Source organism: Malurus melanocephalus, unplaced genomic scaffold, assembly GCF_030028575.1.
Source record: "Malurus melanocephalus ecotype Western Australia unplaced genomic scaffold, MMel_1.1 scaffold_423, whole genome shotgun sequence".
NCBI classification, from domain to species: Eukaryota; Metazoa; Chordata; class Aves; order Passeriformes; family Maluridae; genus Malurus; species Malurus melanocephalus.
Window position 1 is genome coordinate 174585 of NW_026623655.1, and position 27174 is coordinate 201758.

At 36.7% G+C, this 27174-nt stretch overlaps 1 protein-coding gene across 1 annotated transcript in view; it reads right to left on the minus strand.

The window, feature by feature from the left end:
* Positions 1-23562: 23562 nt before the first annotated feature.
* The window catches only part of METTL15 (methyltransferase 15, mitochondrial 12S rRNA N4-cytidine), a 53107-nt gene continuing 49495 nt past the window's right edge, over positions 23563-27174 (minus strand). Inside the window, exon 5 of the mRNA XM_057379776.1 lies at positions 23563-24612. Coding sequence (XP_057235759.1) covers positions 24167-24612 — 446 coding nt within the window. The 3' untranslated portion in view covers positions 23563-24166. The remainder of the gene's footprint in view (positions 24613-27174) is intronic.

The following is a 27174-nucleotide window of genomic DNA, read 5'->3' on the forward strand; positions in this document are numbered from 1 at the left end:
CATGGTGGAACCATGGGGCACTGAATGGCAACCAGACCCTGCAATTTAGTAAGAGTTTCTTTCACTAAAGACATAATTACACCATGCAGAGCAATATCTTAGCACCAATGAGGATTTTTTAACACGTTGAGCAGGTGTGCACCTGGTTGAGGGGCCCACATTACACGTTCAMCATTTGGGATCTCCATTAAACCAGCATATAAACTAATCCCAATTTCACTTATTAAACCCCTAATAAAATGCCAGGGGGCTGCTCCTCTGAGTCTGCTGTTGTACCTTTCATCCTTTCCTCGTTCCTTTCACCATCAGCCAAATAAAGAGCCATGATTTCATACCTGCCTGYCCCTGGTGGGCTGCCACCTGTTTTGCAGCTGGTGGGTCTCTTTTCTTTTACATGGAACAGTTTTCAAACCAGCCCTTCCTTCTGGCACCGTGAGGCAAATTTCAGTCCCACTAAAACTTAGTGTCCAATTGCCTTCACATAATCACAGCCACAACCCCAAGCGCTGCTGTCACGATTCCAAAAAGGCAAAAAAAAAAAAAACCTGCAGCAGTTCAAAAAGCTGCTTTATTCATCCAAGATTTAATGGTCTGTTTGCTCCTTCCGGAGACTACATATTGTGACATTTTGCTCGCTCTAACAGATGCTACAAACAACTCTTCTTAAAGCTGTGACCCTTATTCTTGTTTACTGGTTTTGCATAATGAAAAAAAGACACGTTAACAGTCTCTCCAGCAACTGAGAATTTCTGCAATGGATTTATGCTTTACCTGGGTATTCTTTTCTACGTGCATAAATTTCCARTGAAACTCAGCCCTATGGTAATGAAAACTCAGACTTATTCCCTCATGTTCCTCTATGATTTCACTTTTATTTTTATTACTGTCCTCTAATAGCAAATGTATTTTATTTAAGAACCTGAGAAGGAAGCGYGTGTCTTTTTAGCACAAAGGAATAAGGGTTTTTTAGAGATGATTTTTGTTGGAGAAACTGTTGTTACCGTGATTTAACGTTAATTTAAGAATTTACTGGTATGCCAGCAGGACAAATTGAGGTATGATGACACATACTGAGATACTCAATTTCACTGTATTAAGAGAATCTCTATAATTCAAGTTTGTTGTTCAGCCAAGAATGGAGGCCATTTATGTTTTCATACATGATTTCTRAAGTTAAAATCCTGCTGTTAAATTTTTTTTTCTTCAAAACAAAGCACATTCAAACCTTTTGGGTTTCCTCACCAAAGGCATTTTTGACCAAGACAACAAATCCAGTTCATTGCACCTGAATGATGAGGTGCAAATTGGACTTTTTGAAAGTGAATTGTAACAATTCTCATATTCAGCCACGTTGAGGACTGCTGCAACCGGGCTATTTTAACAGAAATGTGAATATTTCTGTTTTGTTGGAATGGCACACGCAAATAAATGAAGAGAGATGCTCACACACTCTTCATAGCTGGTGATCCTCCTCTCCACTGCAATCTGCAGCCCTCACCCCAGCTGTGCTCACTTCGGGCTACAAGAAACACCAGCCTGGATCAGGCAGTGAAAATGTGAAATTCTCAGTGAAAATGTGAAATTCTCAGTGAAAACGTTCCATTCTCATTGAGAGAACAGAGCAAACAGCAAAACCCAGCACCGGGGCATTTCCTGAAGAGCTGGACGCTCTCTACAGCAATAAATTTACCCCTTCCTCCTCTTCATCTCTCAATTTCTTTCTTCTGACAGTGCTGTTTCCATAAAATATCGTGTGTAGAGTTGGGTTGTGCTCAGAGGAATAGATCACTGACCCACAAAAGCCTTTGTGTTGTTATCGACCCTCCTCCGAGGGATTCTCCAAAGTTATCTGGGCTGAGGAGATCTTAACAAAGTCTTTTGTGTTTTACCAACTGCAGGAGCTTCAAGGGGATTTTTATGCTAATGATTCTCTTTAATCTCCATATAATTCAGGCCAGCTAAAAATAGATCTTTTACAAACAATGAATCATCATGACTTCAAGTGGATGCAGCTCTGCCACAATAAAGTTGAAATCTCTGTTCCAGAGCACCTTTCTTTCCTCTCCTCACGTAATAACCACCCAACAAGCCACTGAGAAAAATCAATATTGTTGATTTTCCTCCTCCCYTCTCACTTCAGGCGTCAGCACCGTGTCCAGAGTCAAATAAAGAAACAATTCCAAGTACCATACTAATTCGAAGGATAATTCCAGAAACKAARTARAATTTRCAATTTTTTTTTTWAATTAAGAAAATTWGTCACAARRTTGTCAAATCTCACAACAGTAGCAACAGCAATGGCAATTTCTTCTTTGAAAGAAAAGAAAAAAAGCACCTAGTCCCAAAGCAGGCTGCAGACCTACTTTTGCTRCTGTTCCATCCTCCTGGAATGTGTGAGAACTCCGAGACACATGCAGAAGCTGAACTGATTATGTATGATTAATTAGCTTGTATTTTACCTTGCAAACCAGATCTCTTTCATAATTTTTTATATTCCAAAATCCGACACACAGAGATCTCACTATCTGGAGAAAAATAGCCTTGTAAAAGTATCTTTAAGGTCAAGCAGGTCTGTGCAGGAAGGGGTCAGTTTTGCATCTGTCCATAGCCCATTTTACTCAAAAATAATATTACTGAAGGAAAGAGAAACAGCCACACTGAAATCATACAGAAATTTTCTTAAAAACTCAATATAAGCKTTTTCCTTTCACAATTCTTGCAGATACTTTGAATTTTACCAGCACCCTTATGGAATTCCCTCAAGACAAGTACATAAGATAAAGAGTGTATGCATTTTTCTTAGAAAGAAATTGGAATAAATGAASAACTGGAGAGCAAAGGCCAGCTATTAATATCAGGGGTTTAAGGCTGAGGGAGATCCAGGTGTTGGCTGATGAAAAGTAAGCACAAGATAAGCTGCAAGATTGTTTCCTGGACTTTTCAAAGCTTTTCTGCATGAACTTCTTTGATATTTGCTTTTGGATCTTATTACATTTTATTTTGTCCTTTTTTTGATGGAAGTTAGCTAATCCTGGGTTAAATAATGTACCATACTAACAGYGGGACATCTCTCTCAATTTACCCAAATTTCAGCCTGTGGAATTCTGTGCCTCTGCTGTGCCAGGGTCCCATAAAAGAATAAAATTATTGAAATATATACACCAGTTAGAACAATGGGTAGAGATGAAAATCACCAACCAAGAGACAATAAAGAGTAATTGTGATAACTGTAACTGAGCAGACAAGGCAGGAAAAGCAGATCCTAAATGACACAAGGAGCAACCCCAGAGTGTTGAGTTTTCCAAAATCCTTCCTAATGAAACTAAAGGAAAAGAGATTTACATTAAATKTTAKGAAGAAATTCTTCCCTGTGAGGGTGGTGAGGCCCTGGCACAGGTTTTTCCAGAAAAAAAAGCCCCATCCCTGGAAGAGCCTCTGAGCACTGGTGTAGTGGGTGCTGAAACTGGATAATTTTTAGGTTGCTTCTAACACAAAATTTCCTAAGATTGTTTAATTTCTGGGCTGCAGAAGAGACTTCTATTCCAAAAGAGTCCATTCTCTGTTCAACCATTTTTCCCATTAAAAGAGGTCGGAGAGAGGCACTCAGATCCAGTTATTAAAATGATCTCTTCCCAAATTAAGGTGCAAACAAAACTAACACACTGAAGTCAATACTAGAGATTACTGTTTAACAGTAAATGTGGGGTGGAGAGGGAGAGAAATAAAGAAAAAGAAGGGGGAAAAGGAAGAATTGGCCGAGTTTTGGTGGGTCCTGAGGACATCCTGCTGGTCCTCATTTTCCAGTCTTCTCAGTGGTGAGGGTTTCAGTCTTATTAAAGTGATGGTTTTTTATCAAAGTGATGGTCACAGTCTTGAGCCATCCTGGGTAGGAGAAACCCCCAAAACACAGAACCCACTGGGTTTAGATTCACTCAGGAACGCCCAGGTACCTCCCAAACATGGGGAGTTTTACACTGGATAATTCAATACTTCAGATTGGGCTCACTTTGGGAATCTTTGATGGAATGTGACACCTTGTAGGACATTTCAGCTGCYCCTGACATCATCAGAGTGGAGTCATGTCCCATTCTGGCCCAGCAGCAGGGGTGAACACCTTCTGGCTACGTGTGAATATCCCAGTGCCTKCCCAGAGGGGAGTTTTCACACCTGATTTTGTAATTTTGCATTTTGTATTTGGATCAGAGGAGAATTTCTCTATGGCTCAGAATTATACCTGAACAAAGCTTAAATTTAACGTCTTTTTATTTATCTTCCAAGTGAATATCTGAATCTCTAGCTCGTTGATTTTTTTTTAAACTACAACTAGGAAAACTGTTTTCTCTCTAGAAATGTAGTTTTTTACTCTGCAGATGCTCTGAATGTTGGAGGTGTAACAAATTGGAGCTCTGCACTTATTAGGATTCAGATTTTTAACTTTTCTGCAGGAAAGCTTTGGTTCTTCCTCCTGGCCAAGTAGTAGTAGATCCAGGCACACTAACATCAGTATTTCCAGGTGAGGAATATTAAAATATTAATTAATACACACTGATACAGCAATTAACTTTTGTGGTCAAAGACACAGTGATGGAAGTGGGAGAGAATTCAGATGTGGGGAGACTTAAATTCAAAATTTCCTACCATCAGTGAAAGGAAATGAAAGAATAAGAAAAAGTTAAACAAAATTCAGACTCYGAGAAAGCAGTAAATATAAACCAAAAGAATGGAAGTTTTTTGAAAGAATTTAGTGCTGCTAAGTGTTGATAATTGGGCAAATTACTTGGGTAACTATTACGTAAGAGGTAAAATAATCCAACTTCCACACAAAATATTTGAAAGATATTATTTCTTGGAGTTTGCCAAAAGCTCTCCAGCTTTGTGTATTTATTAAACTCACACCATGTTGTGCACTTTGATCATCCATGGATCACGACTGCAGAGATGAGTGTTTTGTGTTCACTGATGACTTTCTACAAAAATCAACACTATCCTCACCATAGCCCTTAGGAAATTATGTTCCATGGGGGTTTTTCAGTAGCATAAATATCCTAGAAAAATACTGGAACACAAAATATGTCCATTTCTTTCTCGTCTTCCATTCTACTCTCCTCTCATGGCGTTTTTACAGTGCTGTAGAAAACAGGATGTATTTTCCACATTTAAAACCATTTGTAACTTTCTTTGAATCAGTTGAGGCGCCTGTGGAAGTTTCTTTGCATTTTTAAACAAATAGCCTGAGTACTTAATACTTTGGAAATTATTTACCTGTAAATTTTTAATTCCTACATTTGTCAAAAAAAAAAAAGTATTTAAAAACTGAAATCAGGCCTTCCCATAGAAACTTTTTGCCAGACGTCATTGAGCCCATGCTTTGTAGAAAACCACATTGCCAAAATAAATCATCTCAAATCTGCTCTTAAGGCACTTTCAGTATGAATGCTGTGAATTTGGCAGTTCATGGGCTGTAAAGAATTTAATTTAATGAGCACTTCCTAGAGCTGACCAGAAAWGAGAGATGGAATAACTCTGTGAAAACACAAGTTGTCTCCATCAGCATAAGTGCACCAAAGTATTATAAATGCCTGAAACATCACTGGTCTGCATCTGTATTGCTAATATCCACGTGGAGTTACCAAGTTTTCACTTTTTCCCTCAAAAGCATGTTCCTAATTCTTTTGTCACTGAGGAAAAACTCATTTTTAAGTGATCAGTTAGTGATATTTAAAACCATAGGCTTCAGTATGACAAAAGCAAATTACGTAACATGGATTTTTTAAGCACCTGATGAAAACTTCAAACTTGATTGATTTGGAGAGTGTTCTTACTATGCCCACAAATCGATATTGGCAGTTTGATCAAAAATCAGAATAATTTGTTTTTTCCAGAGCACTTTCTGACCTCAGCAACCCAGGCTGTGAAGACATTCCTTGAGAAGATGGTCAAAAAGCTGCCACCTTCTTCCTTCTTTTTACCCATGAAACAATAATTTCAGTTTGTCCATGATGAGTTTATTTTAATGCCACAATAACAAGTGCATTGGTGTGGGGGACAGGGGTGGTCCCTGATGTTATTTCACATCAAGAAACTCCTGCTGGATGTTTCAGACAGCCCCATTACGAGTTCCACCAAATTATCTTTATCTCAGTGGCCTGCTAGAACAATGCTATTTTGGGGGGGAGGGCAGGGGAGGGAAGAAATCTATTTTTCAAGTAACAGATGGATAAACAGATGGGTGGAAAAGTCCACTGAATAGTGTGTTGGCTGCCTGTCACTGCCGCTATGACAGCCAATAAATATCATATGGATTGAACCTGTAAACGAACATGTCCCTATTTTAATGAGTTATTTCAGAATGGTGGGTGTTTTCTTGCCAGTACCCTTATAAATGAAAAGCTACTTTGGATAAGGTAGGTTTCTTTGCAAGGAGACCAAACACCTTAGCACGGTTTGTTGTAAAATTGTTAAAGGAAAGCAAAGAGGGAAAAGGAAGCCACGTGGTAAAGCGTGTGTGTTATTTTACAGAATGTCGACGAGGAGCTCCTTTTGCACATCTGGAATGAATTCCTGCAAAAAACTTGACCTTCGGTATGTTTACACTTAGCATAAAGCTTTCCTATTCCTTACACCTCTTCTTGTGAGAATTTTATACACTTTTTTTTTATTCCAGGCTTGCATAAAGTGCTTAATTCAGTAGCCAGTCATGGAGACCCACGGTAGAATATAAATTTCACCCTTTTTTGAGAGAGTCCCTCTATTTTGGCCTGTCATAAAATAAATGAACAAATTACTGACATGACATAAAATTCCATATTTTATGGAATATTTTATAGACTATTTTATGGATTATTTTATGGAATATTTTATAGAATATTTTATGGAATATTTTATGGTGCTTAGGCCTTTCAGTGTCACACACATCTTGCCTTACAGATGATGACAATTTGGCTTTGAGGAATGGAAATCTCCTGATCACTCCAGGACATTCATCAGCACAGGGATCATTGTGTCTAAGAGCAGTTATTTTATTTTGCTTTTCTTCCAACCTACTGCCTAATGTTCACTGTGTAATTTCTAGCTCTTCTGAGACAGAGGAGATAATTTTTCTTCTTATTCAACAAACCATCAGTGATTTTACAAAGAGAGGTAAAACTCTCAGTTCCACAGGCTGCAAAATGAGACWAAGAGAGATTAAACAGTTYAYCCATCCTGCATGAAAAATCTGCCAYGAAAAGGAGTTTAATTCTCYRGAGAAAAGCTCCAATGCCTTCACCACATGGGAATCTTGTTCCTGAATTTTTGAAGAAAATACAAAAGCAAATATTGGGGTAGAATTACAACATGTTAATTTAAGTATTAATATCACTTTCAATAGTTTTTCCACAGATAGTTGAAACTGATTTKCTGATTTTCCAAAAGTTCACTCAAAACAGTATTCCTGAAGAGAAAATGCAGGACTTGTTAATGTCATTAAAGAAACAATATTTTGTTTTGCCTAGATGGAAGAGAATAGAAAAAGGCAAAATATTTTTGTTATGAAAATATAATCTATAAAATCATCACCAGTAGGTGGGGTGGRCTTCACTGAAAATTTCTGAAAATGTATAGACAGTTACAAAATGCTGAGAACAATATTTCAGAGCACCTCACACTCTGAATGCACCCAGCAGAATGTTGTATGACAACAGGAAACTGATTACAAATGGAACAGAAAATAAAAAATGAGTGGCGACATCCTGAATTGCTGAGAAAAAAAGATTTTACCTAAGCTAGACATGGTGAAGATTAACTTTGAAATTCAATAATACATTTTGCCATATGGAAATATCAGCATGGAGGCTTCTTTGTGTTTACACAACACCTTTTCCTTGAGGAGCTCCAAACCTGTAAAGAGATTAACAGCTTAAYGACATTAATTAGTTTAATTTACTCTATTTATATGAAAAGTGGCTAATGTGACATGAGAGGAAAGAAACCACCAGCACTTAAAAAAAAAATTAAAATGAATAGAAGGACCTGATCAGTTTAGTCCCCCAAAAAGCTTGAAAAGGAGAACTGCAGAGKGTTCAGAGGAGGATTTGGGCTGCAGACATTGCAGGATTCTGTCTTGCCTAGGGCTGGAGAGCTCCTGAGCTGTTGGTTCGATGTTTTTATTCACTCCACAGCCTTTGGAGCCACTGCACACCTCGAGATCTGACTGAAGGGCTGAATTAAAAGTAGAATATTCTCTTTCAGTGTAATGTAACATGTCCGTGCATCTTGCTGTACASTTACTCATCCCTCTATGTGTGAATAAACCCTCCTGTGAAAGAGCTGCTCTACTCTGGGCATATTATTATGATTGACAGAATCTGTCAGAAACCCTAGTGAAGTTTTTGGCCTCTTTTCCTTAACTTGCATGTAGCAGAAAATGAATTGTTTTTAAGTAGTAGGAAAGTTAATAAAACCACTAGGAAGATAACTGACATAAAGGAATGCAGGCATTTTATTTTTACCTCTCAGGACTGGAGAGTTTCAAATTTTGCCGAGTGAATCTTTGTCCAACTCTTTCTTTTTTAAACACAGAAGCCTTACACCCCCAAAATAACTAAATAACTCCACTGAAGCTTAGATTAAAATTAAATGAGGTTTAGATGTGTTTCTGAACTAATTTTTTCTCCTCACTGGTTAGTCTCTGGAGTCTCAGAAATGTCTATGTCCCAGTTATTTAAGACAATTCAAGGTCCCCAAAGTTTGACAGGAGCCAAGATTTCAAAATACCATTACAGAGTTTGAATTTATTCTACTGAAAAAGAACAACAGGAAACAATCAAGGGCTCTCAACCTTCTGGATACTCACAAATTCAAAGTCTTAGTGTTTCTGCATCCCAGCAGGGCTGGGTTATTCCATGGAACATCAGCCAAACCAATGTTCTCAGCATTTCATAACTGTCTATTCATTTTCAGAAATTTTCAATGAAGTCCACCCCACCTACTGGTAGTGATTTTGTAGATTATATTTTCATAACAAAAATRTTTYGCATTTTCTTTTTCTATTCTCTTCCATCTAGGCAAAACAAAATATTGTTTGTTTAATGACATCARCAAGTCCTGCATTTTCTCTTCAGGAATTCTGCTTTGAGAGGATTTTTGGAAAATCAGCAAATCARTTTCAACTACCTGTGGAAAAACYATTGAAAGTGATRTTAATACTTAAATTAACATKTTGTAATTCTACCCCAATATTTRMTTTTGTATTTTTTTCAAAAATTCAGGAACAGAATAATTTATTTATTTTTTTCAGAGCCTGTGATCTTAGTAACCGACTCAACCCCTCCTCCCAATTTTGTATCCTCTCTGAACTTACTTAGTAGCCCTTCAAATCCTGTGTCCAGTTCYCCCCAGGTTGAAAAACCTTGAAAATTTGGTTTTTAAGGTCTACTTTAAACAAAATRTGTGCTAATTCTATCAGTTCCTTGCAAAGATGTGCAAGAGACTTCTAAAATTTGAATGACCACAACAAATACTTTGACAAGTGGGTGTTATCATTTGGAAGACTCTTTTTAAGAACCAAACAAACAAAAAGACACAGAAGAATGAGGCTGTGTGTGCATTACTACTAAAGTTGAAACAATAATGTTGGGTTTAGACCTTGAAGATTTGAGTCTCTTACCTCTGCATAAAATAATGAGCAGAATTCTTTAAAAAAAACCCCTTTGTTAAAAGGTTTGGCATTTAAAGAGACAATAACCTCAAATATTGCTGGTTTTCTTCAGTAACCCAAATATTGTTGGTTTTTTTCACCTTTTCCTTTGCCCTCCTCGTGTTAAAGCAATTGCAGTTTTGTAGGACAAGATGAGAAGAACCTGCAGGAAAAGAGTTTGTAACATATGAGCAATGCAGCCTATGTAGGCTGATACAAATTTCATATCTCTTATTTAAGTCTTAGTGATTCACATTAGATTACTTTCTAAATTTATTTGTTGATAGAAGAAAAGCTAAAAAAACCTCCTGAAAACAGCCTGCCATTCAAACACCCAAAAATGAAGATGAGAGCAAGTGTGGGTTATCAGGGTATTTCATTCCTAGTTTTTAGTAAAGTTTTGCAATTTTTTTTTTCTTTAAATCCAGCTCTTCTTTTATTTCACTTCAGAATTAAACAATTTAACAATTCAATTTGTAAATAGAAATGCTGGAAAATCATTAATGGAAGGCTTAATAAATAATGTATCTGAACTCAATCAAATTAACTAATGAGGGAAACGTCCCATCTAATTCTAAAACTTATCTTTGGGTCACAAGAGGTTCGACAGAAACTTTGAACTCCCTTGGTTTCTTTAAACCTGAACCCAGTAAAAATCTCCTTGGATTAACTTTCCAACGTGCTAATAACAAAGCTGTTTAGAGAAAAAAGTTTTGAAGAATCGAATCTAATATTACAAGCACAGTGGCCTTCTCAAACATCTCCAATAACAAGTCCCTTTCCAAGCCTCCAAGCTGTGATTCAGAAAGAGAAGAATAAAGTTCAGGGGCAGCAGCACGGCGGAGCCCTGAGTCATGCACACTTTGTGCAAGGAGCTGGTGTGTCATTAAGGAGTACAAGAGGAAAGAATAATTGATAGAGCCACGGGAGGACAAAGCCCACATCTGTGCTCTGTGACTCAGTGCTCTCCAGCACAGACAAACAGATCCCTGCAGGCCCAGAGGAAGTGGGGTCTGGCGGGASGAGAACGTGGAGCTTTGCTTTGGCAATTTGCTGCAGCCCAGAACGTCTCTCTGCACATCGCTCACATGGAAATGTAATCTATGTGTAACAGGAGAGAATTAAAAAAAAAAAACAAACCTAGAGCCTCCTTGTGACTCCTGCAATGCTATACAGACCACAAAATTAGCGCTTTATAAACCAAAATCACCTGGAAAAGGTGAAAGAAATGTGTTTTAAGCATCACAGATGAAGAATCTGGAGTTCAGTAACATTTGCCATCTCAGCTCTGTCATTTTAGTTGCATTCGCTCCATTATTTTATCCATTATTTTATCCCTGTTCATGCATGACTCTTTCAAGCAATGGGCCACATCACCCTGCAGGAGAAACACTGACGTTGGTTATTTTTAATTAAATWTTAACCTAGACAGGAAATACTCCTTGGATTTCTGGATAGAAAATGGTTATGGTGGTTATCACTACTGTCAAAACCTGATAGAACAGAAATGGAAAAAGAATAACTGTGAAAACTCTACCAATGTTTTCCATTTCCAACTACTCATATATCCAACATAAATACCAGAGATCAACATAATCTCGTGGCCTAAAATGAGAAATGGTCTTCTTTCAGCTCTTTCCCCTGTAGGACAGAATAATTCTTTACATGATAGTTGTCATTTCTTCATCAAGTCTTATTGGGAAAACCACCCACGCATCTCCTTTGGAAAAAAATCTGTGCATTGACATAAAATTTGCCACAAAATTCACCCTTACATTTACTTATTCTACTTTTTGCACTTCAAACCACCCCAGATTTCCTTCCATTCTTCTTTTTCCATATTCCAAGTAGTCACATTCGAACATCACAATTCTTTGTAGTGGTCACTTGTGACCATGGGCACAGATGCAGGACAATATTGCAATAAATGGATTAAAAAGTGCAGTCCATTGTTGTTGTTCCCATTTAAAAGCTTATAACCTTTAGATTATAGGAATTTTCCTTCATCAGCCTCGTTTCTCCCTCTTGAAGAAGCCTTATTTTCTGAAATACCCTAAGGATGGCCATGCTAATTAATGAATGAAGATTTCTTTATGTGTACATACATATAAATATATTCTATAWGCACACCTAGATATACACCTGCATTCTCATGCAATTAGTTTGGTTAAAACAGCCCAGAAATATAAACTTTGTGCTCAGGTAAACAGCAAGGGTAGAACTCATCCAGAATCCTACAGCGTGAGACCTTTGATGTAAAGAAACCCACAGCCTTCAGAAGGTATTTGCCACTGCAGCACTCTTTATGTTGTCACAACCAGCTCTGTAAAATGGAAATTTTCTATAAAATTCCCGCAGAGCTGCTCTGAATTTTGAAGAAAAATTAAACAGAGATGGAAAAAAATGGCCAAAACCTCCTGCATTTATTTTTTTCCTGTATCTTCATTTGGGGGTACAGAAAGAAAAGCAGAATTTTCTTTGCTTCTGTTTAAAATCTGAACAAACCCTATGCTCAGTTTCAGATGAAGTAATCTTTATTTCCTTCAGCATTCTGACTGCAAGCACTTGACATTTCCCAATGGTCATCATTTTGAGGAGGTGCAATATTCCCATTAGCAGTAAGGTTGCCTCCAACAAGCTCTGCATTATTTCAGTARCATGAAGAGATGACAGAAATAGGATTTATTTCTGAAAAAGGCAGAATTTGGGAAGAAATGCCCTGGCTCTTGGGAAGCAGTGATTGAATGGCAGCACCACAATTGAGGTGTTTATCCCTTCATTTCCCATCTAAARACTTCAGCATCAATAAAGACCTTAACAGTGGTAATTAGTATAATTTCAAACAAATTACACGAGTTTGCACTTCATTGCTTAATTGATGCTTTACTCAACAGAAGGTATTTAATACGCACATAAAGCAGAATTTTATTAGGAATGTGGTGGATKTTTGGTTTTATAGACAAAGCAACTTGCTAATAAAGATGGAGTTACAACTCTGATCCCATTTTGAGACTGTGCTGTGTCATGACAATTTTGCAGCAGAAAATATATTTGTATCTATATTAATAAAAGCTTTGTTCTCAGTCAGTTCTCTACATGCATGGCTTTTGTAAATAACTATATAAATGTGTAAATCTATCCACATTTATGATCACTATGTATTTATGCTATTTACCCTTTTTCCTGGTCAGAAATGACTAAAAGATTAAGGAGATGAAGTTTCCTCTTCCCCCTAACAAACCCTGGCAGGTGAGGGAATTTTAAAATACTTTATTTGCTATTTCAGATAACTCCAGCCCTGTAGAATAACCTGCACCACTTTCACTTTGCCTTTCTACAGATTTTTTTTCCTCAATCTGACAACTGTACCTCCCCTTTGAGAAGAGAAAAAGCCCCATTGCAGTTCTGGAAATTCCTACAGCAGGTGGATTGTTATTAATGGGAAGAGCAGAATATGTTTATACAGGCAGAGGAACCACAACTCTAYTTTTAAATACAAATTTAATTCATTTAAAAAAGAATACCTGAAAGTTTAAAGAAAGTAGACTGCTGAAGCAGGTGATAACACTGTTAGTTTTAAGACTTGGAAAAGTTTAAATAAAGAAAGTAAGATATAATTACTGAAGCTCTGCCAAGATTATAAAAGAAAACAATAATAAATTTCTGCAAGAACATATTAAACCCACACATGAACTATTCTTCAAGGAAAGGAATCTTTCCCAAAACAGCCACTTAGGTTAAATGGGAGGAAATTATGAAACTGAATCACAGAGCTGTAGGGCTTCACGTTCATATTARAAAGAAAAACAATAGGAACCAATCACCCACTCTTTGTCTTCTGTGATTGCAACCACTTATTTATGTTTTGATAAAACTAAGCAGGCAAAATTAAATTTTTCTGCTAGTGAGTGTACGTTGACTCCTGTGAAAACAACAGTGAGGACTTCTCCACAGTTATTTTTAATTTATTGCATAGGCTCAAACATCCTGAATGTCCACCTGAATGACCAATGAAAACATTTACTCTGAAAATACTTTTTAACAGTTTAAGCTTTTGTGCATCTTTAATTCTCAGGTGAGCGAAGCTTGTTAAGAAATAAACATTTTTCCTTTTCTAATTTGCTCTCCACTAAMTGTATTGTTGTGGATTTACATTGGAATTTCTGTACCCAATCAAATTAAAGCCACCCACAGTGCTGGGTTGCACTTAAATATGAGCATCTGTCTGTAAACCCCACTGAACACAACAATAAACTCCTAGAGATGTCAGTATTTAACTTCTCTTAGTAATTTGTGCAGAAAAGAGTGGTCATAAAAATAAAACATGGCAAAATGCATCAAATAATTTGTTAAAATATTAAATAATTTTCTTATTTCTGCATGCAGACACATGCTGGTTGAACATCAGAAAGAATCTCCTAAGGGCATTTCATCTGATCCTGAATATTATTTTCCCATGCATCCTGATGAAGTGGAACATTTCCAAAATATTAGGATTACAATTAAATATATATATATATATATATATATATATATATATATATGAAAATGTGGATATGTTTGCAAATAGGATTTTCATCTTATGTTTTCTTCATAACAGGCCTTGCCATGGGCCCAGTGGTTTAATCAGTGGCAGGGAGATGAACCCTTCATTTATTATTGCAACTTGTGCAGCAACTTGTGTTATATTTTATTATAACAATAAAAACCAGCAAAGCTGAGGGATTTCCTCCATCCATTACTCCATGTGTGTTTCTTCAGGCCAGTGGCTGATTTTTTTACTGAGATTTTGATGGGCCTCAAGGATTTGTACTTTATCCCTTAGAAACATCTTTTTAATTAACTTATTTATTTATTGATGAGCGTAGATGAAAGAAAAAAGGGTAACAAGGAAAGCACACACTCGCAGCCTATTAACCTCTGCTTTTCAGAAATGCTCCAAAACCCCCTCAACTTTCATCTTTTCTCTCTCTAGATAGAAAAAAAACAACGTGTTTTACATTCAGTGTGGAGGAGAAGTAAAAATCTTTGCCAGCTAATTTCTGCATGAGACAAGCCCTCGATCAATAGGGTTTTGTGTTTACAGACATCTGCCCCAGATGACCAATCCTCCAGCAGATTAAACTCAGAGATGACAAATCATTTTTGGCACACTGCTGGAGATGGGCTCCGTTGCCATTTCACATGAAAGACTTCAGGGTTCTAAGAATCTCCAACTTTCTTGGGCCAAAACAACCCACAAAGCCCAAACTGTAGTACATTTGCCAAAACTCTGCTCGTCAACGTCTTTCTGAATTATTTTAACGCGGCGCTCTCCTCCGCCGCTCATCACACACAACTTTAAATAATTCTGGATAGGAGGAGAGCCGCTATAATTGCTATAAAAAAAAATCTAATTGCAGACACTGCAAAGAAAACAGTTGAAGAAGGAACGTGAATTGGCATTTAATGACAGCTTGGCGKATTTGCAAGTCAGCTGCTGTGCTATTAAGCAGAATATCACTGAGAGAAACCCAAGCTGCTGCAGAGTCAAGTTAGCCTCTTCAGGAAAAAAGGTTGTGTGAGAGACCTGGCTTCTTTGCCCCAGCTGCAGGATAGCCACTGCTAAGCTAATAATTTTTTGTTGAGCAAGGATTAATAGCTGGGATTTAACTAAATGGCTTTCGTTTCCGGGAGTAACCTTCRTCTGCACCGTTTTTGCTAAATCAGTTATTAAAACAAATTCACAGCAAGAAATAATTACAGATTGTGTGTATTTAAGATCATTATTTGAAGTGAAATCACAGCTTTTCGTGTCACATTCAGGCATCTAAAAATTCTTCAGGCCTGCCTACATCGTAGCTCTGCATTTTGCTGAGATAAGGAAAATGTTATTTTTATGCCATTGCCCCTTTTTGCCAAAAAAAAGCTGTCAGGGCACACAGTGGGCTACAACTCCCTTCTCCTTGGATTTTGGAAAGGAAGCAGTGAATGCAAATAGAGCCAATAATAATTATTAAAGGCAATTGGGTTCTAGTCACACATGCTAACATTTCYCAACTTTTCTCCCAACAGCACTTTAAAGCCTCAGAGCTTTTCAAGCTGCTGGATTTAACACAGGGACAGATCCCATATAATTGCTAACTGCCCACCAGTGTAGCATAATTTGGGGGGAAAAAAAAGAAAATGGAAACATGACTCAGGCAATTTGAATTATATCTCAAGCTTAATCACTGTAAGTGATATTCCCAAGGAGCCATCCTTCAAATTAAAGGTGGCAAAGACCCCTCCAATCTAACCTGCCCAAGAAAAGCCACGTACATTATTCTTTTGGAGAATGATTAAATGATTCCCCTCATCCAACAATAACCTTTAGTCTTTCTCGTTACCCAAGGCAACTTTAAATTACACCAATCACCAATTACACCGTGCACTGCTATCCTCCAGCTCCCAATATCAGGGAACAATCCTGGCAGGCTGCAGACCCAAAAAAACCTCGCTGCTTTGTCATGCAGGACTGCTTTAGGGTCAGGATGAGAAGATATTAACCATGGGCCCCAAATCTTCAGCTTCCCAAAACATGGTCAGCCTGGTTCTAGCAAAGGAATCTCCTCTGGAGATGTGCTGACCTGGCTACTAAAAAAAGGGAAATTGCTCATTGGGAAAAAGGGTGATTACAGAACAGTATTTGTAAATATTTTCATGCAGTAGACTAATTGAACAGTGTGTTGAACAAGTCACTGTGTCAGATTCGGTGCTGATAACATTCCTTATCTTTGTTAATAATGAAGCTCCAAGTTTTCCCATGGGCATGAGAATATCACTTTTCCTGAAACATTAAAACTGAATTCCAGCCTTTATGGCAGTGGAGAAAACCATGCAAACTGAAATCCTTTATCTTTCCCATAACTATGTGTGATAGATAGTCAGGTATAATCTTTCTGTATTTCCTTTTTATTTTCTTTTATTTTATATTCTTATTAGGATATAAAGAGTAGGAATTACTTTTAAGGATGCACTTGTAAAGGTTCATGTTTAAGAGAGGGTTTYATGCTTCAGAGAGCAAAAATTTTTGTGACAAAGATTATCTGATTAGCTGATATATCACACACAACCAGAAAGTAGAAACACTTTTCTTCCACTTCAAACCTTTGTACACACCTCCAGTGGTGGCAGAGGGCAGAGGAGGAGGGAAAGAATGAAATTTCTCAAAAAACAGAAGTCTCAAAAAAATGACATGGCTATCCTGATGGAAATGGGAGGGGTGGAGGTTGGAAAGGAAAGGAAAAACTTAAAGGAGGGAAACTAAAAGGGGGAAAATGGAAAGGGAAAATACAGAAAGATTATATGTTACTATCACACATGCTTACGGGAAAGAAAAGGGGCTTCAATTTGCAGTTTCCTCCAGTGCCATAAAGGCTGGAATTCAGCTTTAATGATGGAGGAAAACTGATGTTCTCATGCCCATAGGAAAACTTGGAGCTTCATTAATAACAAAGGTAAYGAGTGATGTCAGCATCCAACATGTCATCGTTTTTATGTGCAAGAATAAGCAAAATTACCATTGAAGGTTTTGCTTAGAGGAAGGAAAACCCCAGTTAAGCACAGTTGCTGTACAGCCTCACTCTTAAATTAAGAGGARCAAACTGTGAATGCATGCTGAGGGATGTCTGTAATTCTGCAGGCTCTGGGAAGTGACTTGGATTTAATTCCAGTTCAGCCAGCACCCTGTGCAAGAGGAACATGATAATCAGCAGCATTATTTAGTAGATTATATTAATTCTGTATCCCTAATACAAACAATTAATTATTTCAAGAGACAAACTATGGCAGAAATTATTAAATCTTTATTCCCTCATCAAAGATAAAAAGTAAAAAAACCACAGAAATTTTAAAAATTATGCTGAAAGTGCAATGCTTTCTTTTCTCAAGACTCTATTTCAAAAAAGGAATGAATTGTCTTTTCTCAGGAAAACAAACATTTTAACCTTTTTTTTCTATACAAAGCACTTTTTTTCTATACAAAGCACTACACAAAGATTGCTCAAACGAAAGAGAATCCTGAAAACAGCTAAAACTTGACCAAGACAAGTAAAATATTTGCCAGCTACAACTATGGGAGTGTATAAACAGTGAAAGAGTATTTTTAATGTGCTGCTGAATTACTCAACTACTGGGAAACATGATATTTATGGAGGGCTGTGYTCCCTTTGGTATATAACTGGATTTAATGGTCGCTGCAATTAAATTCATTAATTATTTTTTGYCTCAGCGACAAATGTTGACTGCTGCTGCTGATTCCAGGAAAGTTTCACTTAATTTTCAAAGAACAATAGCCAGCTTGCCTGGAGGAACAAAAGTTATCAAGTTCAAGCAGCAGCCAGAAAAATACCCCCTACGCTCAGCTTGTGACACGTTCTCTTCCAAACAACTCCAGCTCTATTAATAAAGCATTAAGTCAGTGCTCCAAAAGGTGAGATATTGGAAYACTTTGAGGGGTGGCTGAGATTTTRATCTCTATGTCAGTCATCACACTGTCAGCTACAGCAGCGTTCCTGCCCAGGTGTGCAGGCTSCAGCCCAGGGCTGCTGTGTTTACCTAAAACACAAACATGAAAATTTGGCAGGGTCCTGGTGCGAAGGTTGGTGTGACAAATCCCTTAATTACCTTTGTTTTACAATACTATTAAGTGCAGGGCATTTGCCAAGCTCATTTCATTTATCTGCTGGTTTATACTTTCACATCACCTGCTAGTTTCTAATTGCCCCATAACAGTGATAACTACAGCATGTGTGCTGTTTAGGTTTCCAACCCCTGCTTTTTACAACAACAAAAAAATTTTATTATCTGTAATAGGGGCAGCACCACTAAACACCCTTTCCTCTCAAATAATTTTTGTGTCATCCTCTTGCCCTCCCAAAGAGAAGCTGATGAAAAAAAAAAAAAATACATATATGAGCTTCAATTCCAATGATTTTTTTCATTACTGTACTCCTAACTTTAGTTTTCTCAAACCCACTGTCAGCATTACTAAATCATTGTGGAATGCATTGCTAAACACCAGCAAACCTGCCTCCATCCCAAAAACTGCTTGAATTCAGCATCACCACATTTAGTCACTCCCATGTAATGCTGGCACTCAGCCKGGGCTGCCCCACACTCAGTGACCACATTTTGCAAAGTGTCAGATCCTTTCTGTTCCCAAAGAGAGCCAGGATCAGCCTCCTGACCTCAACCTCTGCTCTGCCTACCAAGATTTCAATTTTCATTTCTATCCCAGCTGTGAAAATCAGGAGGTTTTAAAAACTATATTGTCAAGCGGTGGAAGAGGATGCCCAGGGAAGGGGCTGAGTCACAGTCCCTGGAGGGATTTAAAGACACAAAAATGTGGCTTTGGGGGCACAATTTGGTGATGGGTTAATTGTTGGATTCCATCATCTGGAAGGTGTTTCCCAAGCTCAGGGATTCCATCATTCCAGAGCAAAGTTGGAGCCACGAGCAAAGGCTGCAGGATGAGGCTCGCAGGCCCAGCATGTCTCAGCAGGCATTGATGTGTCATTACTCTGGAGAAAATTACTTTTGCACCATGTTACAAAACAGTTTTTATGGTATCTCCAATTTCAGATATTTATCAGCCAYGATTTCTTATTTCAGTTCTTTGCAAAGCCTACAGGAGATGTTCTTCCTGTGTGTGAAATGACTTCTGGTTTTTAAAAAATAAGTGTACAATTTACAAGATGTGGAGGGATGAGCTTAAAATACAGTTTGAATTTAAAAAGCAGCTTTTCTAGCCTGAATTGTTGATGACTAAGTGATTACTAAGCTTCCACACATTTTAGTGTACAAGTTATGATGCTTCAAGTTTTTTTTTACAGTTGCTAACTTGTGGTATAACCTTGTTAATGTTATGTTGCTATGTTAATTAATATTATTAGTATAATTACAGCTAATAYAAAGTTCTAATAATGTAAGTCTAGYAGAAACCTATTYTGAGCTCTAGTAAACAATCAGTGCAAATATAAACCACAGACAGACCACATTTTCTTWGCCAGAATCACATCCACAGACTGGAACTGAAAAGATGACAATGGAGTACATAAAACCTAAGTTTTTATTTARGTATCCCAGCATGTATKAATTTTAAGAGGTGATTTATATAGTGTCATTTATTTTCATTCCAGTTTCTGTCATATTCCCTAATCTTTCACTGTTCAGGACAATTTTTCCACCATCACAGAACTTTTTGTTTTAAATGAATGTCAAAAAMGTGAAGTATATTTGCCACTGTTACATCTGCAAAAAAATTGCACGGGCACTAAAGAAAATCTAGAATTTTTATACATATAAATTTTATTGCAATAGTAATYTCATTACAAATTTTGAGAAACTTACTGCACAACTTTGTTGTTCTGTCTTTTGAGTTAGGCATCTTCACTGAAGTATCTTCAGACAAGCACACGACCTTTCCTCTTTTAAAAAAAATTCCAGTTAGAGTAACTCAAAACAACCACTGGCCTGGAAAATAAGTTTTTATCTTTCATTTTCATGTTTACAATAAATATGTTCTTCCTGTGATCCTTTGCAGGTGCACTCAGAAGACACCAGAGCTACTCCCAGGACAGACAGAGGGAGCTGTATCTCCAGTTTTCTCCTTTTCAAAAAGGCACCTATAAACAAGCTGTCGAGTTTAAACTCACAACCATAAAAAAACTAATTTTAAAAAACCCTCCAGCTTGTTTTTCACCATTAYAGCCAATCAAATTAGGCTTGTAAAAGCAACAGGAAGATTATTATTTGCCTAGAGATCAAGGTACAACAAAAAAAGTTTGAGTTTTTATAAATACGGAGATGTCAGTACAGTAAGAAACTTAGGACAATTGACAACTTGATGTTTTTTCAGCTTTGATTTCCTACAGAGAAATATTTGGCCCTTTTTCTGACTGAGTGATGTCATAGTGACACTGAAAAACATGGCATGGCATCAGTGAAAAATGTCAAATAGGAAAGGATCAAATAGCATTAATTTTGAGAAAGTTCTAAGGACAGGTATCACAGTTTGCCAAAATAGAAAAGCCCTTCCTTCTCATTCACCACAGATAAGCTTGAAGAGGATCCAGAAAGGAAAACACGATTGTAACTGCAAAGGAGACAGGGAAAAATACAGAGATCATGTTCAGAAGCATAAATCCCTTCCCACTATTACCTGGGATTATGCAGGAGAAACCAAGCTCTGCATCCATGTACAGACACAGCTTATCCCCAAACAGGCAAAATGGAGCAATCTACAGAAAAAGTAACAGAATATATGAAATATATTTCCTACATGCATATATGAAATTCTTAAAGTTTGACAGCAACCCCATAAATAATTTGTTAAAAAAACTTTTCAACTTTACTGCCTATTTCTTATTTTTTAATTAAACATATTATTGTCCTCTATCGTCTACAGCGATTGGGTGAAGGGGAAGGGAAGAAGTTGTTCTACATTCATCTAAATTATTTGCAAGATTCACTTGTAGCAATGAAGTCTTAATTAATCCACAAAATCCTGCTTTAATTCCAGTATAACTCCAGTGTAAAAAGGCCTCTGCATTTCATTACATTTCTGAAAGACTAATAATTTTAATTTCATATTATTCGAACTTACAGAGAAGTTTTGAGCAAGGGCTTTATGAAAAAATAAATGTATGGCTATAAAGACTGGCTCCCATAATCCACTGAATGCTCTTCATAATCCTGGTGTAAATGGTACTAAACCTACTGAAAGGCTCTTTCTTGRGAAGTTTTGAGGCACAAGAAAATCAGGTCTGAGCCCACTCCTTACTCTTGCTAGAGGTAAAGATGTTAAGCTAAGATGGGCAGCAACAAACTGACTTATGAGTTCATTACTTCTCTGTTTATTCAAATTTGTCTCATTTTTCACCAGTACTTTCGCACACTGATACTCAAAACAGTGAGTCACGCCTGATTATTTACAACAACTAAGTTATTTTAAAATTTAAATTAATCAGATCACCAACAATCTGCGTCTGAGGCTTCTTATTGCCATCCTCCCACCCCTGCACATCACCTTTCCCGAGGGCACAGCTCTCCTCGCTGCTGTTACACCACTCAGGAGCAAAAACTCTCCAATTAATACCACGTCTTCTCCAGCACAGAAAGTAATCTTAGGGCAATTCTATGAATCATTAATAATCACAGAAATGCTACTCTAGAAAGCAGAATGCAGAACATCTGATACACCACTCGCTGCTGGAAGAGGCACTTTCTAATGGTGTTCATTGAAATCAGCATTTTCCCATTCGGACTCTGTTAGGAATCCTCTCCATCCAAATATCTCCATCCATCTGTACCAAAACCTGAGATTATTTCCAAGCCCAGTGGTAATCTTGGCAGTTGTGACTAGAAAAGACCACTGATAAAATACTCAACTGCGAAAGTTAAAAAAAAAACCAACAAAACAAAACTGAAGAAATATTAATTTCTTATATTACTTGCGTTCTCAAGCAATGATTATTTTTCTTTAGGAAGCAATAGGGAAGTAATAATTGTCAGTAGGCCCTCATGGGCTATAAATGCAGACAATTGTAAATACTGTAAAATTACATTTTTTAAAAGTACTGTATTTTCATGATAAATACTTTAGTCAGAGAATAAGTGTATCTAATTTTCAAATCATTATTCTGTGCACATTTCTTCSCCAGGCAGGTACTTCTGACAGCACACCAACCTCTTACATTCACTTGGGTTAACTAAATCCTATTATCTAGTAATTTCAACAGAAAATATGCATACAAATAGTCTTACAGGGGTTTATCATTTTTTACAATTTTCCACACTTCTACAGCACTAACATGAAAAGCTGTGATATCATTTCTGAAATACTAATGCTATAACTGGATGGAAGCATGTCCTGAACAATGCAGAGCATGGCACCACAACTCTTTCAAGCCTATGTTGGAAGGCACAACTTTTCAAATCTACAATTGAAATAACGTTTCAGTATGAAACCTTGGCTAAAAATAACCTTGGCTATTTATATTTAATGCTTGCATGAAAAAAAAAATCGTCTATTTAGGGTACAGCCTGTTGTCTCAAAGATGACAAGAGTAAGTAATACCATTTGAAGTGGAATGTTTTATTTAAATAGCATGCATAATGAAGCCAGGGGAAAAATATTGAAATTTCAGAAAAGAATKAAATGCCCATCACCATCTGACTTTTATTCCAGATTAGTGATAAATATTATCATCTGTACCTAAGAATACATTATAGGACTTACCTTAACCAAGGAATAAAATATCCAGCTATTTCAATATTTTGTATATCACAGAGAGTGAACCTAAATATCAACTTGTTTGTGTCAATATGACCCAAAAAAAACACTGTGAAGGAATCATTTACATCAACACAAAGAGGATGCTTGATGCAAATCAGCTCCAGAATGATCCAGTCACTCCTTTATTCTATCAACCAAGTTTCAGACATCACAAATGAAATCCTGSTACCAATTTGATTGTCTAAATTAARCCTTTTTTTTCCTGAAGAGATGAGTCAGAGGTCAAAGAAGTTGAAATTTATACTATTTTCCATTCATTTTTACCGTATAAAACAAGCAAACCTGTGGTCTTTTAAGATAAAATATAAACCTAAAACCAAATTACATTAACAAAAAAAAGATTATGTTACATCTTCTACAACGTAGTCTAGTACCCAAACAGAAAGCTAGTGTTAAGAGTGGGCCTTTTCTTAAATAATTTAATACTTACCTTTTAAAAGTTGTAGTAGATCTGTGCACAGAAGACAYGGCTGCAGGAGGAAATTCAGATGATTAAGGATGAATCTATTTTATTTTAGTGTCCAAGTGCCAACAGTGGTCTTTTAAGAGCCCTTTTTACCCCCATGATATATTTATTATTTAGAATTATCAATCATTAAACAACCAGGTGACCCCTCAGAAATAAATACCTATTTAAAAAAAGGCAAGAGTCCATTTACATATTCCTCAATAATTCACTGATGTAATTTTATTTAACTAGCACTTGTCCCAWAGGCATTCATGCAACAAGTTAGTTGGGATACAGAGACATGTATATCATGAATTCTTAGGTTAGTTTAAACTTACTCTAGACTAAACCAGAAATCCAACTCCATAAAAATATATTGGTCTCAATTAGTTATTAAATTTAGACTGTTAATGTCAGGATTTGGAAATTAATCTAAAGGGAATACTACAAAATAMATCAAGCCTGCAATTTTTATAAACTTGGTGTTTGATGCTCTTTTGAAAAAAGGATTTCTTTTTTGTATAATTAGTGACACCCACTTACATGCATTTATTTTGCATTTTCATGCTTTATACTACTTTCTAAGTCAAAAGAAGCACAAAGGTAAGAAATGTTTTCTAATGTTCTTTATTTTCTTTTTTATGTTTGATACTACCTGTCCAGTTAGCCTTCTGGGAAACACAACTTAAGGAAATTATACAATCATGTAATCAAATATTTTGGTTTAGGCTTTAATAGCAGCTCTTAGCTTGGCCGACCTTCCTCTTGGGTTCATTTGAATATCCTTGGCCTGGGGTGTGAGAACTTTTTTCTGTATAAAAATCCACCTTGAGTTGGATTTTCCACAGGGAGATTCTTGCTTRTCTTCTCCTTTGGAGGAATTTTTCCGAGCCTGTCTTATCTTCTGCTTGGAGCTGAGGTTGTGCTTTTCCGTCATGTCAATCCCGCGAAGGAAACGTTTGATGATGCGATCTTCCAGAGAGTGAAAGGACAGGGCCACGAGGCGACCTCCAGGTTTGAGAAACTTCTCAGCTGTCTTCAGTCCTATCAAGAGTTCATGGAGCTCATCATTCACAAATATTCTCAGGCCTTGAAAAGTTTTGGTAGCAACGTGGGCGGGTCTTTGGAGCAGATCCTTCCGGGCGTAGAGCGCTGATGCTGGAAAAGCACCTGCCACACATGTCAAAAATGTTAAAAACTCATTATTACATGTTCAAAACTGATTATCACATGTTTAAAACTGATTAGCACATGTTTAAAATTGATTATTACACGTTAATAGCTATTTTTTTTCTGCACCTTGACATCCACTCATGCAAATGACTTTAAAGGAAAGCAGAGTCAAAACTGAACCTGGAGTAGTGAGCTTCTTTCTTTCTAATATAACTTTATTTTATGCTTTGAATTCACATCTCTGAATGCAAACTCCATCAAGCTGAGATGGTTTGTGCTTAAGTGTTGGGTTTTTTTCCCTAGAATCATTTAGAGAAATTGCGTCTCTGAAAGCATCACAAATTTAAACTACAARATAATGGCTGAAACYRAGATAAGGAAAAAAAAGACAGGATWGATAAGTCTCACCTTACAGCTCAGTGTAATCAATGTCAGTTCAGTATTTGTGGTTGTGTTATGATTTTAAGGAAATAAATTAATATACAACTTTATGTGGCACCTTCCAGATAATTGCATTTCTTCACAGGCAGAGATAACAAAAGATAATATCTACCTGATAATAACTATATTTCAATTAATTCCTTGAGGTTTAAATGAGGCATCCCTGCTTGGGAATACTACTTGTTGAACACTACATTTGTGTTTCTTCAAATGTTCACAAAAATACCTCGAGAAATGTAGAAAATGCAGCTGATAAGTAGTGTTTCACGTCTATACAGTAGAGTGTGTCAAGGTATGGGTTTGTCAGACCAAAAATCATCAGATTAATTTTTTTTGTCAGATTCACAAACAATAATCACTATTTAATATAACACAATTAATACATCAATATTWAATGTCTTTTAGGCTTGAATTTTCATTACACCAGTGCAGAGCAAAAAGCTAGGGAAGCCTGAYTTGATGGATCAGAGGGACTAAAGTGCAAGAATCCTGTAAGATCTATGAAACCTGAGTAAATTTATAATCTATTATGTGAGTGCAGGAGTCTGGTGAAGATAAATTGAATGAATAATGCTGGCACATAACTGGAAGAATTATTTTTCTAAACAAGGGGGACCACTAGAGATAAGGCAATACAATTTATATATATATATATAAATGCCCTAATTTCATGTCAGTGCTAAGCTACAACATAATGAAGCCAACAGCTTGAAGTAAATGCAGTTCTTAATCAAGTAATTGCTATTCTACACAGTGAAGTAAAAGACGGGAATATTGTACCTCTGCAACTAGTTGTCTAAATTAATATTTACATAGGTGATTGGAAAAAGTTAATGGAGATATCATTATCCATAATATGTTTGCCCAGAATAATTTATTAGTGGAATCCTTGAGAGTTTTAAAGGTAGGATTTTACCTATGTCAAAAAGCATAAGTGCTCACAAAGCACTCACAAACACAAGCAATCTCAATGCTCAGCAAAGGCAGAGGATAAAAATGGGATTTAAAGACTGAATCATTWTAAAAAAAGCTGTTACCATGTATGCTATGTACCTAAGACATGCTTCTGCATAATTGATTTTCCTAACTACCTTCCCCACCTCATCTGATCCCCAAAGTTCCTAAATTCACTGAGGACACCCATGGAAGCTGTGGCTGTTTCCTGTTCTTACAGTCGGAATCCTTGGAGCCAGGAAGTGGCAAAAGGATCGACTTCTCCCAACAAACTGCATGAGAATTTGTGGCTTGAAGCTGTCTCAAACAAAACAAGAGTAAATAGATGTAACCTGCAGGAGCTGGGCTTCTCCATCATTTACAAACTGGAGAAAAAGTCACACTAGCTAGTAAATATAACTTCTGTCCTTGAGAACATAACCTTCTCTATTTACTGTGAATCATAAAAATAATATATACTCTCACCGTAGGAGTCACAAAGCTCATTTTGATGAGAAACCTTAATTAAAAAGAGAACTAAAAATCACAGAAGATGAGGCATCCCAAGAAACCCACACCAAACTTGTACTAACTGGCACAATATCTTTTTCCATAGTTTTTAYACACCTATAAAGAGATTCTTGGAAGATGGAACCCTCAGAACAGCCACTGACTGCCAGTTTTGTGTGATGAAAACTGCCTCTAAATGCGTAACACAAAGGATTGTTGTGCTAAGCAAAATATTTCTTTAAAGGGTCAACAGCTACAAACTAGCAGAATGCTCAGAACTCTTGAATGAATTAGATTAGAAGACATTAGGAGAAATAAATTAGAAGAAATTAGAAGAAATTAGAAGAAATTAGAAGAAAATAATTTCCATATTCAACTTCACAAGGTTTTGTAAAAATGGAAATGGACATAGTGTGATGGTATCTGGGCAGATTCCCATTGGTCTGATCATGAACACTGATATTTTGCAACTGCAATACCGAATAGATAAATAAATTATTTATCTATACTAAATACTAAACTTCTAGTTTAGTTAAATGAATAGATAGATGATGATACTGAGCACACACAAAGAGCATTGCAAGTCCTATAATAAAGTACAGAACATTAATATTCAGGAAATTGGTAAAGGAATGCAGCCACTTTGCAGTTTTATGCAACCAAAACCCCCTAAAC